Genomic DNA, 19753 nt, shown 5'->3' with positions numbered 1-19753 from the left:
TTTTTTAAAGCTACATTTGATTGGACTGGAGGTATGACCTCGTCATTCAATGAATTGGAAAAATTGTCAATGCCCCTTGTCTCAAACCTTTTGAAGTAGGGAAGGAGTGCATTGTGGTAATTGATGTAAGTAACTGTGGGCTAGGGGGTGTACTGATGCAGAAAGAGCATGGCAGAGAGTGGATTGTATCATGCATCCAGGGCCTTAAGGGATGTGGAGAAAAACTACTCCGTGATTTAAAGGGAACTGTTAGCCTGTGTCTGGGGGCAGAACGTTTCAGAACCTTTTTGTGGGGTGATAGATTTATTATCAAAACTGACCACAAGCCTTTAGTACCAATGCTTGGCACCAAGGGGTGGTCAAACCATGACTGCACGGTTGGACAAACTTGCATCTATGTTGCAATCTTTTTAATATCATATGGAATATGTACCAGGGAAGACTAATGTACCTACTGACTGTATGTCTAGGCTACCCCTATCTGGAAGTGGGTCTGATGACATGGACGAGTGCGAGGTAGCTTTTACTTTGCAGGATATCAGTTTAGTGACTTCATAGCATCTAGTGTTGTTGGTGAGTAATTGGGAAAGCGATATGGAAAAAGATGTTGGATTGACCCAGGTTATAACATTTCTTAAGCAAGTATTGCTTGAGGAAAGGAAGGTTCCTGTGGATTTGAGGGGATTTTTCAAAGTGTATGAGGAATTGCCCTTAGGGAAGTGTGTTGTGATGAGAGGTGACAAATTGGTGCCTCCTTGTGGGCTGCGAAGAGTTGTAGTGGACATTGCCTGCGAGGGACATATGGGTATATCCATTACTAAAAGGCAGGTCAGGGTTGATTTTTGGTGGCCAGGCATAGACTGTTTTATAGAATACCAGGTAAGGAATTGTGGTGTGTGTTCCTCAAGTGATAAGCTTGCTAAAGGATTGATTTCAGAGTCTTAACTAGTGGAGTTACCATTGGGACCTTGGAAAAAAATTGTGCTGGACAACATTGGTCTGTTGGCGGTTCTACCTAGGCAGGAAGCATTTGACATTGTTTTGGTGCACTATTTTTCTAAATGGCCACAAATTAAACAAGCACTGGCGTTGCCAATAGGTTTCGCATTTGGAAAGTTGGAGCTATTGGTTTTGTAAATGACATTTTATATTTATATATTGTTATTGACAATGCCAATAACGATATATAAATATAAAATGTCATTTACAAAACCAATAGCTCCAACTTTCCAAATGCAAAACCTATTGGCAACGCCAGTGCTTGTTTCTTCAGCTGGCCTCGCAATGCTGCCAAATGGCCGGAGGGAAGCCGGATGGGGGCGGGAGAGCCTGGTGGGGGGTGCGGGAATGCAAGCGAGGGGAGGAGAAGTGTGGCAGGCGGATTAGGGAGATGTCAGCTGGCCTCGCAATGCTGCGGATTCATCATTTGCTTTAAAAGATGTAAAACAAAACCTAGTACGTTTGTTGTTTTAAAACAGTCCTTAATCAAGTTCATTATTTTTGATGCAGACAAAAAAAATGCTGACAAACTAATACAGCTATTTGTTCAGTTCTTAACTATAATTTTGGGTAAGGTGCATGTTTACTGCACGCCATTTATATATGTAAAAGGTTGGTTTTAGGTTTGATTTCCCGGTTCACGAATCTCTGAATATTTTGTCCGCCACGCTGTAAAATACCGATATGGCTCTTACAGACAGGAAATGGTTCGGTTACTCTAGTCCACTTTTTCTTTCAAACGCACTGCTGTTTTGTTTTGACCATTCTACTTATCTGCGTCACGAGTCAATGCAAGTGTCTCACTTCCCGGAGATGATCTTATTCTGTGAGATAAAAACGACAACTCGCCTCTCGGGCAAACCCTCTGTGTGTATATGTTAGAGCTCCTACTTGTAGGAGGAGTTAATTGTCAAATCAAACTGCACTAGCACTGATGTTCTGCGCACGTACTTACAATAAAACACTATAGAATAATATATTGGGTGTGGGGAAAAAAGCGAAGAGTAAAACTAAATTTTTTTAGAAACAAATAGAAATTCGGTGACGGTCCCTTCAGCATCAGCTGCTGCCTGTGCCTGTGGACCTTGACATGAATGGCGGCGTCGTCGATCATTTGTTAGACATGTAAGTTACTACCCTGTTTACAGCGAGAGTCGATAGGGGCTTTGTGAGTTCTAACTTTTCACTTAATCGATATTTTTGTATACATCCTCGTCTTCCCTTTTCTGGTTATACGATGTTCACGGAATACCGTTTTTGACCGACTCAATTGTGATGCATTTGATAAAACACTCAACAGCCGCTTCCAAAGCGGCAGTGGCGATGTTTTAAAAAAAAGTTTTGTGTACATAGTTTGGAGGAATAGGAATACGCACTGCTGACGAAACCATGTTCATGTGGAAGCCACAAATGGGGTTAGTGGAAGGTGGTAGAAAGGTGCGGAGTCACGAAGGGTAGAGTGAGCCATGAGAATTATTCAGTACCGGCCTAAACATTTATTTACAATTGCAACTAATGAATAACAATTATCCCTTGTAGTTTACATGTATATGTAACAATGGGTACATACCTCACTCACCTACGTGTAACTAGTGGCCTACAGCTAAAATATGGCTCGCTGTAACAAAAGCATTAATAACCAGCTACCTTACATAAAATAGAAAACTGTGACCCATATACAACAGATACATCTACCTCCAACCATTTACCGATGCAACCCTGTGACCGAAGATTACGCGGCAAGAGGCGAAAGTCCAGAGCCTGGTGGGGGGGGGGGGGCGGGAATGCAAGCGAGGGGAGGATAAGTGCGGCAGGCGGATTAGGGAGATGTCCGCTGGCCTCGCAATGCTGCCAAATGGCCGGAGGGAAGCCGGATGGGGGCGGGAGAGCCTGGTGGGGGGGGGGGAGGGCGGGAATGCAAGCGAGGGGAGGAGAAGTGTGGCAGGCGGCAGGCGGATTAGGGAGATGCGCGTGCTTGTGTGGTCACGTGACCCGCTGTGACTCACATGCACTGTGAAGAAACCGCAGTGGTTTCACTAGTCGATTGAGCACTTGAATTTTCGCCTATTACATTCGCAAGCGAATGATAATAGGCGAAACCTAAAAAGGTAAGGGAGGTTCAATCTGAAAGTGTTGTGGGATTTCTCGAGGAAGGTTTTTGCATGTAGGGTATTTGCCAAGAGGTGGGGGCTGACAATGGGCTTCAGTTCATTAGTGATTAAACCCAGAGGTATTTGGAGAGGTGTGTTATTTTGCACAAGAGAATGTTCCATCCAAAATCTAATGGTCAAGTGGAAAGGTTCAATAGAGGTGTCAAGGAAGCGATCCGGTTATCTGTTAAAGGGGTCTGGAGTGGAGGAAATCACTGCAATCTATGTTACTTGCATATAGCGCTTCTCCCAACTCTATGACAGCTGTGTGTCCATTCAATTTATTAAGGGTCAGGAAGCAGAGCCCAAAATGTGTTCCTTGGTGTTTGAAAACCAGGAAGGAAGAGGGTACGGAGGTATCGGATGTAGATTTCAAAGAAATCAGACGAGTGGTGCAAGAATACAAATCAAAAATGAAAGCTACTTTGTGTAAAAGGAGAGGGGTTCCTAGTAAACAGTGTGCTGGTGAGATGATATGGTTCGTCTAAAAAAAAAAAAAGGGGGGGGGGAAATGTGTATAAGGGGTTAGCTACATGGTCTGAACCCTCATGTGTTATTGAAGTTTTCAAGAATGCGGTTCGTGTGGATGGAGGAATTGTGTTGTATTTGGACAGAGTCTCTCTGTTCAAAGGTGGAAGTGCCAAGTCTAGTTATGGCAGTGACAGCGGGAACGTGTTTTTAGATGTAGGAGAAGGGCCCTGGAGAAAGGAGTCTGCGGGAACTGGTTCTGCAATGGGTAGGATGATTGAGGCAAGTGACACGCATAGGTGTATTAGGACATGCAGAATGCCCAAGAGGTTACGAGATTGTGTTGTTATAAAATATTTTCACTGTAGGATTCGAGTAAAAGGAAAAAAAGAAAGGCAGAAGATGTGTTTAACATATTCACATGTTATGTGACAGCGTGTGTGTTTTGTGCCCGTTTACCAACATGCATCTTATGGTGGTCAGCTCGTGTTTAGCAGTGTTGTTACGTTGGTCTCATGCTGTCAATATAAGATGCACTTATTAAAAAAATATCTTGGTTATACTGGCTATCGCATTCTGTTACTATGTTATGTTTTGAGGGGGCGCGGGTGAGAATTCAGTGAAGGTATATAGAAGGTGGGAAAGATTGTTAAGCATTCATTCGTAATATTCGGCTTGTATGTAATTTGTTGAGGATTAAACTCCACGCCTTTAAAATCTCTTACTCTGTAGATTTGTTCATTCTAAGAAATTTCTCCTTTCTCCTTACTTTATACTTTTGCGCATTGGGCATGTTTTACTGGAGAAGTTGATCTTGGTGGCTGGATGTTTTCTTTTGCTGCCTGTAGACTAGTGGGAGCCGGTGGAGTACCATGTTTGTCTGAGTTACTCCTTTGTGTTTACTAAGAGTTTTTTTCTCTTATCTATTATTTTATTGGTAAAATTAAGGATTGAGAAATAACAGCAAATACAGTGACATGCAAGTCTAGCTTATACCCATATAGAGATAGAAGTTGATTGATACATGCACCAATAGCATATAATGCTTATATTTAAGAGAAATAGAAAAGGGAAGAGTGGTGAGAGAATAGCTATAGAAGGAAGAAATAAAGAGAGGAAGGGAAGGAGGACACAGAGAAAAAGAATGGAAGAAAGACGTAAACTAAGAAACAGGGAAGAAAGAGAGAGACGGAAAAGATAAGAGAGCACTGGGGAACAGGAAATGACCCGGGATTGGGGACCCAATTTGCTCAACAGACAATGATGTAATTTGTATATATCACCATTGTTGGGTATACAAAAAGCCAAATTCGTCCCACAGCATCTCAAAGGACTTGAAATCACCACCAGAGATGGTGGTCTTTCCTATGTGACTGCCTGTATTATTCCAGATGGGAGATTTGTCAGGAAGATACGCGCCCACCGAAAAAAGCTTGTGGGCCTGCAATCGGGCAGCGAACACAGCTTTCAGCATGGGATTGGGGGAGCCGACGGCAGAAGGGCCATGAAGATAGAGTACCTGTAATCCCAACAATGCCTTCTGGAATCTGCATTCGATCATAACCCACAACGGAGGGTTTTGAACCTGGGGGTGCATATATGCCATTTGTGCCAATTGGAGTTCTAAACAGTAATGTTTCACAGAGGACAGGCCTATTCCCACTGCTGATCTGTGGGCAATAAGCTCTGAATTGCCAAGCGAGGGCTCGCTGAGCCCCAGATGAAGGCCTTAATGGTTTTATCAATCCAACGTAGGGTCGAGAGGGGTATTAATTGGGGGGCATGCTGATCACGTTCGTGATTCAGAAAGGGTAACCATTTTCACAGCTTGAGTCTGTCCCCAGAGAGAGAGAGTTTTAGGTGAGACCGATGAGTCTAGATTATCAACCACCGTACGTCTCAGGCCCCTATTTACTAGAATGCACAGATACCTAAGACGTAAACTCTTCCACTGAAATGGGTAAATCTGATATGGCGGCACAGGTGGTGATCCGCGACAGTGGCAAGGCCTCACTCTTTCACCAGTTCAGTTTGTTGCCAAATACTGCTACGAAGGCATCAATGATATCCAACACCGCAGGGATGGAGGAGGGTAAGACTGACAAAGTAAGTAAAGTGTCATCTGCTTGTCGATCAAATCTTGAGGGACCTCCGGACGTTGGAATACATATCTGATTTAGTTGGCACAGAGACGCTGCTAAAGGTTTCGTTGCAAGGAGAAATAACAGAGGGGAGAGTATGCAACCTGTGTACTAAGGTTTTTAATAAAACAGGCTGTTAGTGGGAGAGTCTTCACCGAAGTCCAGTGGGCATTACCACCAAAAAGATACGAAAACAGCCTTGGAACTGCTGTTGTGAAGTTGATTTCTGGTAGAAGCACTTCATCTTGCAGTAAAGATTGAACAGTCAGCTGCTCAGTGTTGTTCATGGAGGCGAAGTTGGTACCAGTGGAGAAGCTAGGAACTTTGCTCTGTAGGCGTGTGACATAGTGGCTCTATCCAGATTAAACTTTGAAATCCATTTTTACACCTTTTCATGTTTTCAGATGTCGGGGCTAAATATTCTTGGTGGTGCTCATCTTTAGGAAGGATTTGGACATGTCTTGTATACTCTGAACTGAGGTCAATTCTCACCTTCTGTGTAGTTTCTTAAAAAACAGAAGTCCGTACACCTTTCGTCACTTTTAAAGCAATGTGTATTGCTCACCAGGCATTTTGGGATTCGGGACCCCTAATTACTCGTAGTCTAGTAAGCCAGTATCGCCCAGGTAGAGATCTGCGCTCTAGCCAGGCTTTCATGGCAACAGTCCCTAGAGTTAAAAGGACTAGATCGGGTGGAAGGACGTTTGCCTTTAACGCCGCCAAGATCTGGAACTCCCTCCCGTCTCATTTGAGAGCCAATCCTGACCTCGTTTCCTTCCGCAAACAACTAAAAACACACCTGTTCAATTCCGTCTAATAAAACTCAGTTCTCCCTCCTTTCTGGTACATAACCTCTCGCAACCCTTCATCTGGTTCCTCTTTAGCGCTTGGACGCCTCAGGGCAGCAATCGCGCTGTTATAAATCCACTTTCATTCATTCATAACATTCGTGTTTTCTAAAGCTCAAACCCAAGTGCTCCTCATAACCCTGTTTTTAAAATGTTTGTTGCTAGATTTTGTAAGTGCAACCTAGGTGCTCAGGTTTTTTGAGTCTATAGCAGACGTCTACACATAAGATAATGTGGAACGGGCCAGCTTTTTACTTCTCTTCGGAACTTCAAATAATTTGTTGGCTTCTCCAATTAGATAGGCAGCATATTGCAGAGTTAAACAGCTTTTGAGAAGAATGCTTTTGCTCCAATGTAGGCTTCCCTAATACTTTGAAAGATAAAAAGTGTGGAGTGTTCCTAGTGAAGGGAGTAACTAGAGTGGCGTATGGCAAGGTTATTTAGAACCAATCGTTTTTATTGAGCAGTATAACGTCACATAACACAGCTTAGCTGCCTACATCCTGGCAAGGTTATTTAAAGCCTAGGATTAGCACAGTGCTATCCATGCCGGGCTGTAAAATGACAAAAGCCTTTTACCACTCCATGCACAGTATTACAGCTGTGGATTAGTAAAATATCATCCAAGCCAACCTGGAATGAATAAAAGCAAACCCTGACACATGTTTTGCTATTTTGGCTTTTGTCATTTTACAGCCTGGCATGGATAGCACTGTGCTAATCCTATGCTTTCTTTTGGGGGCACAGCTTACCGCCGTGAGGGAGACGGCCTGAGCCCTTTTGATCTTCCACCCCTTGCTGTGAGGTAAACGGCACGCTACATGATCCTTGCCACAGCCGTGAGGGAAACGGCCATCCGGGGACCAGAACTACACGCCCCAGCATTCCCTGGCAGCGCTGAGAGGTGATGTCGGCGTCTGCGCCGGGGATTCCCTTCATTAGCGCTCCAGCCCCACGCAACGCGGGACGCGCGCGGGCGTTCGCTGGGCTAAGCCCGGGACAAGGGCGGGGCTGTCTGTGGCCGGAGGAGGTTGGGCCGGGCCCCTCCTCTGACATTTGTCTTAAAGAAAGGTACTGTAATATATTATTTGTTTTACTAATCAACAATGGGAAAGAAGAGGACCGACAAACCGAAGGAAAAGGGAGGGGCTACTCTGGACTCGTATTTAGAGAAAGTGACCAGTTTAATAACAGAGGAAATAGAAAGAACTGAAAGGCGACTTTCTATGGACCCAGGTCGCACTATCACCGCTATTGTGCATGATATCCCCGAGGACGTTCATTCCCAGCCTGTAACCCTAACTCCTGGACTACCTCGGGACTTGATAGATTTGGTTGGCCCACCCTGTATGTTTATGAGTTTTCAAAATCAGTCTCAAAATGTATCCCCTACAGGCCTCATTGAAGATGCCTCATTGTGTAATTCTTCGCCGCCACCCGCTCCGATTACTAGGAGATGTACCAGAGCCGGTGGTTTGGCACCCCTTAATAAAGTAAAACAACAGAGGGTAGCAAGGCATCAGAAGCCAAAGCCCAAATTAATTAAACATCCACTCCCTAATACTCAGCCATCTATGGAGGATATTTCTAATTCGCTTTGGGTAACGTTTAAAGAGAATCTAGACCTAATTCTGGCTCCCATTATGAATAGACTAATCAATTGAAGAAAGTGTTATAGCTCTTGAGCAAATACGAGGTCCGGTCCCTTTGAATGATTTTCCTATAATGTTAGCCCTAGAAACTCATGACACAGCAAGCCAGTCAGCAAAGCCAATGGGGCAGGACCCACAGATACCTATAACTAAGAGTGTAGTCCATCCTCCCTCTGTTCTGGATGGTTTACAAAGTACATCATGCCACTTGATAAAAAGTCTGGATTTTAGTATCCATAATATCTGACTTAGATGTCTGCTTTGTCAGTGCAAGGCTGTGGGATTCAGCCCTTTGCCGCCATATTGTTTAATGCTTCTGTGGGCATCCGCATGCCTGGAAAATCGATATTTCTAGCCCCATGCAGCCTCTATCCCATTTTTCCATGCCCTTACTGTAGGAAGAGTATCCAGTTTCCATAGGCTGGCTATGTCCAGAGTTAGGTCTAGCCACAGAAGATGCCACCAGTCTCATCGGTGATATGAAGTAGTATTAGTCTAGGGGACTTGGAGAGTTCTCATCCCAAAATTTCAAAATATCTGTTAGGTAGGCCAGTACCCCAGACCAGAATCTATCGAAGACCATGCATGTCCATCCTGTGTGTAGAAACGTCACTCCGGCATCGTAGGCATATGGGTTGATTCTATCAAACCTGCCATCCATGGTCTGTTACGTGTGTAATATGCCCTATGTAGATATTTAAATTGGATTATTCTCAGTCGAGATTAAATGACAACTCCTCTCCCCCCTCCCTCCTTCCCCCCGGGGGATTCCAAAGCTGCCATGCAGTAATCAGGATCTAGGGGGCCTATTTCCGCTTGCCAAGAGGTCTTCAGTGTCTCAAGTGTTGTGGTGCTGTGTATAATGAGAGATTGGCATATTGTTTAGATTTTGTGATCGCCTAGGTATTCCATCAACAGTTTACCCTCCAATGGATTAAATCTGGAAGTGACTCTAACGTGACTATAGGGGGCATGATAGCATGGCAGAGCTGCAGGTATCTATAGTGGCTTGGCAGTTTGGGCTGGACTGTTCCTATGAGGCACAGGTTCAAGACTGATTTGCATATTGCTGGGTCTGAACTGGGGTGGTCAAGTGAGCTAAAGAACGATGATGGATTCAACCCAGATCTGTGACTGGGGGTGAGTGTCTGAAAGGTTTCAGTGCTCCGTCCATTATCTCCTTGTGTTTGCCCTCCAGGGGAATCCACACACCCCGGTACCTTTAGGTCCTCAGGATGTTTGAAGAAGAGGACACTTTGGTGTGGATACCTTATGTGAACAAAACGTTATGGGGCCTAAGTGCAAACTACCCCAGATAGTCAAAAAAGGGTGTGGCACGGGGGGAGACCTGGCAGCAAAGGGGTTAAGCTATTATACTTTTTTGTCAACAGTGTGTTAATAAAATTGCTTCATATTCTGTTCAGAATCACATGGTTATGTTTAGCAGGTTACAGCAAAAAGGCTACTCTGAGAACACGTTGAGTGTAATTCAACACAGAAAGGGAGTTGAGAAGGTTGGAGTCAAGATACATCCTAGAGATGGGCAGTAATGACCTTTCGGTTTGAACGTTGATGAAGAGATGTATATACACCTTTAACTCCACATCATGTCTAGCTGCTATTTTTAGATCATCCAGAGTATTTCTCTTTTTTATTTGAATTTTGTATGTATTTTTCACAGGGATAAAATCTGAAAGCAGCATTGCGTGGAATATGTACCACCACAGGAATAAATAAATAAATGAATGAATATCTGTTTTCATCATACACCAACGTGTCGGAGAGCAAATATGGTGTATTTGGTTTATAATTTATTTAGAATTTCATATTATGGTTGCAAGGTTTTGATTGTTGGTCATCGAAGTTTCCTTAGACGTAGAGTATTCCCACTGGGATGCTATAACAACACACAGGTCAGATAGTAGTGCTCCGACACCCATGATTGATATGGGATGTCAACATTCAATGAACTGGTGAACGTATTAAGAAATACACAAAGTTTATGAATTTGTAAGCAATTATATTTGCATGATTGATTACTGGTGCATGATTAGGGAAGAGAGCAATCACTTTGTTTGCTGATGTTGGGAATTGTGCTACTTAAACCGCACAGTACAATAATGCCCACTTGGGCACAATTATGAGTTTCTCAAATGAAAATATTTGCAATGGGTAACTTGTATCCTGAACAATACGCTTTGAAACAATGTTATATGGCACGTTACGATTATATTACAATAGGAAGAACACTGGTCCAATAAGCAATATGCCGGTTGGCACCGATATTGAAACTTTGGACTGTGTTGTACCTGAAGTAAAAATACTGATTATGTTTTGATTCCGAATGGAGTATGAAGCAATTGCAGTAACGCACTGTTAACAAAGTAAAATGAGTTTAATTTGCCCTTCAAAAATGTTGCCGCAATTTTATGCTGATTGTTTTGTCCCTCTTTTATGTTTACATGTATGCTTCCAAGTATGATTGCTTAAATGGTTTCATTGTGTTGATGGTCAGCATCGTTCTAAAGGTGTTTTTATACACCAAATGCTTCAACGTTTGTTCTTCCAATTGTGAAATTGCTTCATGAAAATACTGCCCTTGGAGTGCTGAGGCTTTTTCTACTACGAAGCAAACAACTTTGGATGTTTACAGCGCTTTGTGTAGTGCAAATACTGGCACCAACGGTGACTGCGCACCCCGCAAGCAATATGCGGAAGCAGTAAAGGAATATATATACTTTCACTGAAAAAAAACAAAGGTTAAGGTAACGTTCTAGTTGGGTGACATGTTCAGTAACAATAACATTTTATACTGTTAAAAATCATTGGAATTCACCAGTTATATTTATCTCATATATATATAACTATAACTAGTGCCCTAAGGTAACAACTATATCTCGCGACCCGCCATGTACAGTTTTCCCATTGAGGATTCCACTACAAATGTTGCTGTGTTATTAATAATGTCTTAGAAGATGTCAGGAGTGGTGTAATATGGGGGTAATTAGCAGTGCATCGCAAGGGTGTGCGTTACTGTTACTTTAGGGCACGAGTTATAGCTACTTAAGATAACTATAACTGGTGAAGGTCAGTGGTTTTTAGTGTTTAAAAAGTTACATTGTTACTGAACAGTGCACATAACGTTACTTTAACCTTAGTTTTTTTCAGTGAATTTCTAGGTTTTTTTTAACGCACAATAATAATTAAATACCATACGTAAATCCATATTTAAATAACTTGTGTAAATCCAACCCCACCCTGCGGCCAATCCCCACACATGCAACCAACCCTATGCCAGACCCTGTGGCCAACCCCCTAAAGGCAGCCAACCCCACACTGTACAGGACCTTCACTTGTGTACAGCGGGGGGTAGGGCACAGGACTGGCCGCAGGCCCTGCATCCAACACCCTGCATGCAGCCAACCCTACCCTTCACATGGCCTTTGGCAGTGTGCGGTTGGCCACAAGGCCATTTCAGCTGCCAGGCCCTGTGGCCAACCCCATCAAAGGCGTACAACCCCACACTGCCTTCGGCCATGCACTTCTGGGGGTTGGCCACAGGGCCTGGCCCTGGGGACCCCATTTCCCTGTGCCCTTTTTTTTAACCTGGGAGATTGGCCATGTGCCCACCCCCCACCCTAAGCCTATTATGGCCCCGGGGAACCCATTGTTAGGCCCCCACCCCCCAGGGCCTTATTTATTGTAAAACAGAGAAGGCACCCCCCTTCCTCCCTGAGCCTTTATCAGGGCTTACACTATCTCCCTGGGGCCCACATTACTTAAAGGTGGGTTCCCTTATTGTGGGGCCTTGGGGGGAGCCCCATGGCCCCAGACGGCATCTTGCATACAAGGGAAGTCAGCATTGCTCCGGCCTTCAAGGAGCAGCTGCTTATTCTGTGCCCTCTGGGCAGGAACCATGTTTTGATCTGTTTCCCTCCCCACATCACTGTGGGCGGGGAAACAGATCAAAAGTGTGCTCCCAGCTGGCAGTAGCATGACCATGTAATGAGTGATGTAATATGTGAGTGCTATACAAACCCAGATCTCTGTACTGGGGTGAATGTATGACATTGTTCTGCATTCTGTCCATCAATTGTTCTTTTTGCATTTGTCACCCCGAGTGGGACGGGTATGCCCAGACCTGGGTCCCGTGCTCTCCATACCTCTGGAATCAAGCTATCCTGGCTGATGAAGGCTGGACTGTTCCCATTGGGCGCAGGGTCAAGACTGATTTGCATATGATTGGTCCAAACTGGAAATACATGGTGAGCAAAAAAACGATGGATTTAGGCCCAGATCTCTGTACTGGGGTGAATGTATGACATTGTTCTGCTTTCTGTCCATCAGTTGTTCTTTTTGTAATATGTGAGGCCATAAGCAGTGTATTGTGGGGGATTAGGTTATAATTAGTTAAGGTAACTATAACAGTTGAATGTCACTGGTTTTTGTACGAGTGAAATAGGAGCCTGATTAGAACATCCCTGTAACCTTTGTTTGGTTTTTTTCATTGAATTTCTAAGGTATTTTTTAATTTTTTGTCTCCTAACTATAGCATCCCTGTAACCTTTGGTTTTTGTTAAAGTGAAGTTTGATGTTTTTCTAACTAGTAGTCACTTTTACAGAGAGGTGGATAAAAGAGGTGGGTCTTCCGACCAGCTCTCAGGAATCCCAATGTGTCATACTTACTGGAGGTAGCAGGAGGGCTTCTGGGCCCCAAGAACTCAAAGCATCCAAGAGGACTTAAACCCCCAACCAGCAGTGCGCCAGGAGCCACGTTTGCAGAGTGGTGAAGAAAGGGGGTGTGGTCTCTGAAGACTTTTCAGCAATTCTGCTGTGTTGGACTTGCTAGAAGTAACAGCAGGGCTTGTGGGCCCCAAGGACCCCTCTGGAGCCAAGGGGACTTAATCCCCCAACCAGTAGTGCTCCAGGAGGCACGTTTGCATAGTGGTGGAGAAAGGGGACGTGGATCCTGCTGAAAATGTAAAAAAATATGTTTTTGTTTTGGGCCCTGCAGGTGCCTGTGGAACCCTCCTAGGAGGTCCGGGTATTTCTACTCTGCCTCCTTCTCTTCTCTTTTTCCCCCCATTTTGTTATGGGACTGCCAACACTTCCTGGTTTGAAGTGTTGGCAGCCAATCCTATTTCAACACGAGATCGGGAGGGGTTGCGGATCTTCTGCATCCCTATATATACAATTGGAAATTTATTTAAATGACTCGGCAGCTAGTGAACGGATTTACAGCAATTTACCACAAAAAGGGCGCTTTCTGGACCAGCAGCTACCTTTTTTACAATATTTAATGTCCTTTAGTGTAATTCCGTTCATCAGTTTGGGCTGTAGCCGTGTCTAAAGTTTCTATGGAAATTTACATGGGTAAAACACATTTTTGGACCCCTCCTTTTTCTCGGACCCCGCTTGACGGATCACCCCGAACTTTCAAGAGCGCAGCTGAAGTGAGCGTCTAACTAGTTTTGAAGATTTGACGAGGACAACATTATTGGCAAATTAACTTTTTTACTATGGAAACTATATCCTAAGTATACCTACTAGTGACCGCCAGTAGGTAATAAATATAAACAAATATATGTATGCATGTGTATGCGTGTGTGTATGTGTATGTATATGTATGTGTATGAGTGAAATATATATATATATGTGTGTGTGTGTGTGTGTATATGTATTTTTTATATACGTATTTTTGATTTATGTATAGATAAGGAATGTATTACATATGTTTCTATATGTAATGGCATTGTAACAATGATAAACTTCTTGTTTTTAGATTCCTAATGTATTTCACTCCATTTGTTGATTTTTACAACTGAGCCATGAGTGTATAGTTTTTGGGATGCTGCAATATTGAATAATGATTTTGTCCTGTTGAATGTTTTATATGTACTGGATGTATTTGTATGTCTATTCACAGTCCAGATGAAGTCCTGTTGGTTGGGACGAAAAGTGTTGTCTGGGCTGGGAATTCATTTTTAAAGAAAAAAACTTGGATATAGCGTCCCTCAGGTCCTGTGAATCTATGGACTGAATGGAGAGAGAATGTGTATATATATATATATATATATATATATATATATATATATATATATATATATATATATATATATATATATATATATATATATATATTAGGTCTCTCAACGTACTATTTGAGCAGTTGTTATTATGAACTTTAGGGTAACTCTTTGAGTGCGCCCCTTGTCATTGTGGTTATCTTTAAACTACAGAGGGAGTTCTTGGGCGGTAGGACCTCAAGGATAGAAGCACGCTAATGGTCTACTATGTTTTGATATTCACTCATGCAGTATATTAGTGATATTACTGCTCTTTCTCTGTTAACATCATAGCATTCATTCAGTTAAGTTTAATCTGAATAGGGTATATTATTTACATATATGTAGAAAAAGTAAGGAGAATCTGTATGGTTTTGTAACTGCTGTTGGCCTTTAACCAACTGCCTTTAACTGAAACCTGATCTGAGTATTTATAGAGCTCAAATTAGTTGTAAAATAGCCCTTAACTGGGCATGACCATGTTATAACAGACTTAAATTTACTTTTGAGGAGCATGTGCACCCCATTGTTGATAACTTTACAAATCGTTTTCAGGTTTTCTTGATCTCTTTGCTTAATTTTCTCTGCAACTTTTTTTCTGAGTACATTATGAAACATCCTGTCTCCCATTCCTGATAGAGTGATACAGGAGTGTGGTCGGAATTAAGGGTGTAGGAATAGTTAGGAGGAAAACTTGCAGGAGACTTTCTGCTTTGTTTGGTGGTTGTTATGGCTGTTAAAATATCTGTGTCGATCTTCATCTGAGATCTGATTAAGTCTGCTACTATGACAATATAAACTGAAGCTTTAGCAGTTAAGTCAGCTACGCAGTTTTCCTTTAGCATGAAAAACATCACACTGAAGTCCTAAAGTGTGTCACATGACCAATGGAAGCTTATCTTGAAAGACAACTATCCTTCCCCAGAATTGTTTATGCTTAAAAGAGTTTCCTGCGGAATCCTTGAATCCATACAAGTACCAGTGTTGCAAGGCAACATTGTACTATTACACACAAAAGGATGAATCCATCATCTAAGTATGGGAACTGATGGATTAGCCTTTTGTAATACATGTAGCAGGGTATGAAGTTCTGCGTGTTCCACACTGCTGTCGCATAAGGTCTTAGTGTGAGTGCACTGAGAACTGAATGTACCATATTTCACTACATTTTGCACTGCCACGCAGGCTGCTGAGTACTTTTATTTTGTTCCTTCTACTGGTTGAGTAGAGCCATCCCTATAGAATATGCTCTAGTAATACTTCATGGTCAAGGCTTTTGGAGTGGGGGGAACATGTTCGTATTGTAGAAAAGCCTGTGCACGAAGAGTGGGATCATAAGGAAACTTTACATCCACTGCACTTAAAGAAGAGGCCCACTGCGGCCACCTCAGGTGTAGGGTGTAAGCATTAGGAATGCTTACCTTGGGGGCTGTCTCTAGTGCTGGTATGGCAGAAACTTCAATCGTGAGTTTTCCCTGTGCCAAGGCGTGCTCCTTCAAAATAGCTGTTTGCACAGCTACAATAATATTTTCTATGAAAAATGGGCTAAAGCTGGAGTATACATGTAAGACTTGTATGCAATAGGATCAGTCTAGCCCTTATTGTAGATCACATAGGAATAACCGGAGTGTCCTGCTATGACTTTAAGAACTAGGTTGGTCTTTCTGTCTCTAGTTTTAAAATATTTTTCTCTAGCATGTCTGCTTGCAGAGCATGCAAGATCTGTGTGCCTGCAAGTCCACTGTTTTGCTGAAAACATGGGAGAAATCAAGTCATACAAGGGCTTGGTCACTCAACAACATACTGTGGCGAGAAAGTTCGTCCAAAGTTAAGAAATCCTAGTAGGGATTGCAACTTCTTCAGTGTGTCAGGAGGCTGCAAGATAGCATACTTCTGAAGGAAATCAGATGCTAAACCCTTGCCCTCATTGAATAACTCATGTCCGAGGAAGGTCACCGTAGGGTAGGCAATCTTCGTTCTTATTTTTTTTTGTTTTTTCAGGTAATCCTGTAACTGTGATGTTAATAGTGTTACATCTTTGTTCATCCTCGTTAAGTGTACATTTAAGTCATTATCATTAATCTAGATATCATCAATATATGACAGTACCTTGGGATCTGGTTGTAAAATCTCCATATTGTGCATTTATAATAAGCCAGGACTGTTCTTAAAGCCCATAGGCAAGCATCGAAATGAGAACTGCACCCTGTCGAAAATAAAGGCGGTTCGATACTCCTTTTCAGGTGCTATGTTTTGACTGAAAACCCCATTAGAAATGTCTTGGGTTGTTTTGCATTTTTCCCGCCCAGATTCATCATTCAGCCTGTGCAATGCATAGTTTGCATTGCATATGTTCATGTATGTGCATTTAAAGTCCTATAGTTTAAAACAATCCTATAGGATCTATCCGGTTTGGAGACTGGGGGAGGAGGGGCATGTTCATTGATGAAAGGTAAGGCACTATTATGACCTAATATTGCAAATCATCTAATATTGTTTTAATACCACACTTTTCTTATGGTTTTGAAGGGCACTGAGCTTGTGCTTGGGGTTCACTGTGTAAGGGAATGACGTGAAACAGAATGTTTATTTTACCCTGCTTGGTTTCTGTATAAGGCTGGATCCTGTCTTGCAGCCCAGTCACTGGTGTAAATTTCCCTGATATCTTCAGGTACTATATGAGAAAAAGCTACTCTTATTAATTACTGCTCCCAGGGCACATCCTTAATAAAGACCGAAGTCCAGTCTTCTCAACTAGTATGATGTAATAATCTTCAGATACATGTGCCCAGAACAGAGCTTTAACAGTGTGTGGTATCCCTGTTCAATTTGTATTTCGAAATCAAAAGCCCTTTCAGGAATATTTAAATGTTTATCCAGAGGTATCAACGCATATGAACTCATCAATTGTACTTGCCACCAGAAACGTCTGAATCGTCTTATGCACTATTGTGACTTCTGCTGCACTGTGTAGGACCGCTCTTACCAGGGTCCGCCACCAACACTTAGTGCTTGGTTAGGAGAGTGTTGAAATTGCAAGTTGGCCTTTTAAGGTGCGTTTTGGTTTCCTGACTGGGTGATCAAAGTGGTGCGGTAAACCTAGTTTACAACGATGTTTACACATCGCATGCCAATACACGCGGTCATTACAATGAGCGCATTGTTACATCACATACCATTACAACGCAAGCCGTTACAGCGACTTGCGGAAGGGGGCAGAAGGTGTTGGATTTTAAATCCAACACCTTCCCTACTGTTGCACAGATTGGAGTTGGAATAGTAAATTATACTATTCCAGCATCCAGCACCCCTCTACAGTAAGTCGTTGTAATGACTTGCGTTGTAATGGTCTGTGATGTAACAACGTGGTTGTTATGATGACCGCGTTGTAATGGCATGAGTTCCAAATGCATCCGGTGTAATGTGGTCTATTCCAGTGGTGCTGATATCTTGCCTTAGGTCCCTGAACCGGGGTAAGTAATCGAGGGAAATAAGATGGAGCACATAACTTTTGTATGATTTACTTTCATGCATAATAATTGCATTTGCACCTTTGCAGACACTTCCTTTACGAAAAGCGAGTTACATTTGTTGTGTCCTATTTAGACAAGCTTTATTTTGTTTCTGATTTATGAACAACTGTTAAAGTTGCCGTCTGTTTTGTCAGGTAGCCATCACCTTTGCTGCAATGGAATTAAAAGGATGGAAAGTTCACAGTTGCAATATTTTTATTATTTCTGTTTTTAATGCTATACAAACAAACTTTGTGTAGCTTAGAATTTTAATGTTTACATCTGCATTTCTGATTTCATCTGCAGTTTCTCCAACTGTTGATCTAGGTAAAGAAAGATGTCAAGAGGTACAGGCACTACATATTCACGGAGGAACTACAGAGTAACTTCTGATCTGGACAAGCCAAAGGTTACAGGTACAATGTGGACGTTGATATTGGATAGAACATTGCATTTGGGTGTAGATTAATGCTCTTTTAGTTCTCATTTTTTTAGTCCGCTTATATTGGGTTATTTTTTATTTTTATGATTTCAGTATGCATTAGTTTTTTCCAGACACTCTTTGACAGATGACAACTATCGAGCCTCCGAGGGGTGTATTTTAATTAACAGTTACAATTGTGTATATTTAGAGTTTTACCACACTCGCTGCCTCCGGACAGTATTCCTCCTCGTAATAGACATTTACTGCTTTACTTAATCCTATTGAACATTTAAAACTTTGGGCATTCTAGTTTGTTTATATTTGAGTTTCTGCTCTGCAAAGTAAGAAATTGGTATTGTATTGTATCATTTGCATAGTGCTTCATAACCTGAAAGGGAGCCAAGCGCTCAAGTTTGCTCTGAGACTCTAAGGACCCTTTCGGAGTGCTTGGTTCAAAAGGGTATTGGTTGTAATTTGGGTTATATGGATGGAGTGGGTAAGGTGTGTATGTTTTGGAGATTTGTGTTCGACATGAAGGATTTCTGTGCATTTTTTTGTGAATTGTTGTATAGTGTGAGAATAGATGCGCTAGGTCATTTGGATGCTACCTTTAGGAGTGTTCTGTCTCAATGTAGATACCATCAGTGGTATGCTCCTTGTTGAGCCGAATAAAGGCCAACATTGCTGATGTCTTGTCTCGTTCTGCATCAGATCCATAACTCTTAGGTGCTCTTTTAAGGAAAGTACTTCCTCATCGACAACCTCTACACTAGTCTCACAATACACAAGTAGCTTTATTAGTCTACATTTCCTAAGCTGCAAACCTTGCCATTTGTCTGTGCTATCTCCATCACTGTCACCCTCACAATTGCTTTCAAGGTGCATACTTAGTCCTCCTTCGTTTGATCCCCTTCCTAGCCAGTGAGATACAACTAGCCACTTAGTGGCACCGTACCTACAGTAATTTGGCAATGCCTCTTTCAATCAATTCAGTCACCCCTCTCCTATAGCATAATAATCTGGACCTATGGATCCCGTTGTGCTACAGCTCCATCAGTATTCTACTGTGGCTAAAATAATGATTCATCTTTTCATCCAAAATTTACAGATGCATTGAAAAGCATACTCCCTACGAGATGTTTTATAACCCTTTCCAATGTACGATTCTTTAATCCCTCTCCTTTTCTTAAAGTAATTTTATACTCCATTTGTGAAACTGGTGTGAATACTGTTTCAAAGTTGGTTGTTATGGCATGTATTTTTCCACCCTCTTTTCCACCACAGTATACAAATAACTAGGTATCTCCTTTATCAATCTTAGACGTAGCAATGCCTTTCTTCAGCACCCCTCTTAAAAGAGGGATCGAAGGCCTTTTAAATTAATCTTTTCTCAAGTTGCTACCCATTGGGAACTACCCAACCAATATTAGTGACACCTTTATACAATGTAGAAGGTGTTATAAGTAACTTTTTTAAGTGCTAAAGTCCTGATGG

General features: G+C 42.3%; 1 protein-coding gene across 3 annotated transcripts in view; it reads left to right on the top strand.

Annotated features, from left to right (window-relative positions):
* Window positions 1–19753, top strand: part of RNF123 (ring finger protein 123) — a 1600675-nt gene that overhangs the window by 9548 nt on the left and 1571374 nt on the right. For 2 of the 3 annotated variants that reach the window (XM_078661208.1, XM_078661206.1), the window contains exon 2: window positions 18142–18251. In XM_078661208.1, coding sequence (XP_078517334.1) covers window positions 18173–18251 — 79 coding nt within the window. In that variant the 5' untranslated portion in view covers window positions 18142–18172. The remainder of the gene's footprint in view (window positions 1–18141; window positions 18252–19753) is intronic. The other variant, XM_078661207.1, reaches the window with a different exon arrangement.

Source organism: Lissotriton helveticus, chromosome 9 (assembly GCF_964261635.1).
Source record: "Lissotriton helveticus chromosome 9, aLisHel1.1, whole genome shotgun sequence".
NCBI lineage: Eukaryota > Metazoa > Chordata > Amphibia > Caudata > Salamandridae > Lissotriton > Lissotriton helveticus.
The sequence above is the reverse complement of the archived record's forward strand: the minus strand, read 5'-3'. Positions and strand labels throughout refer to the sequence as shown.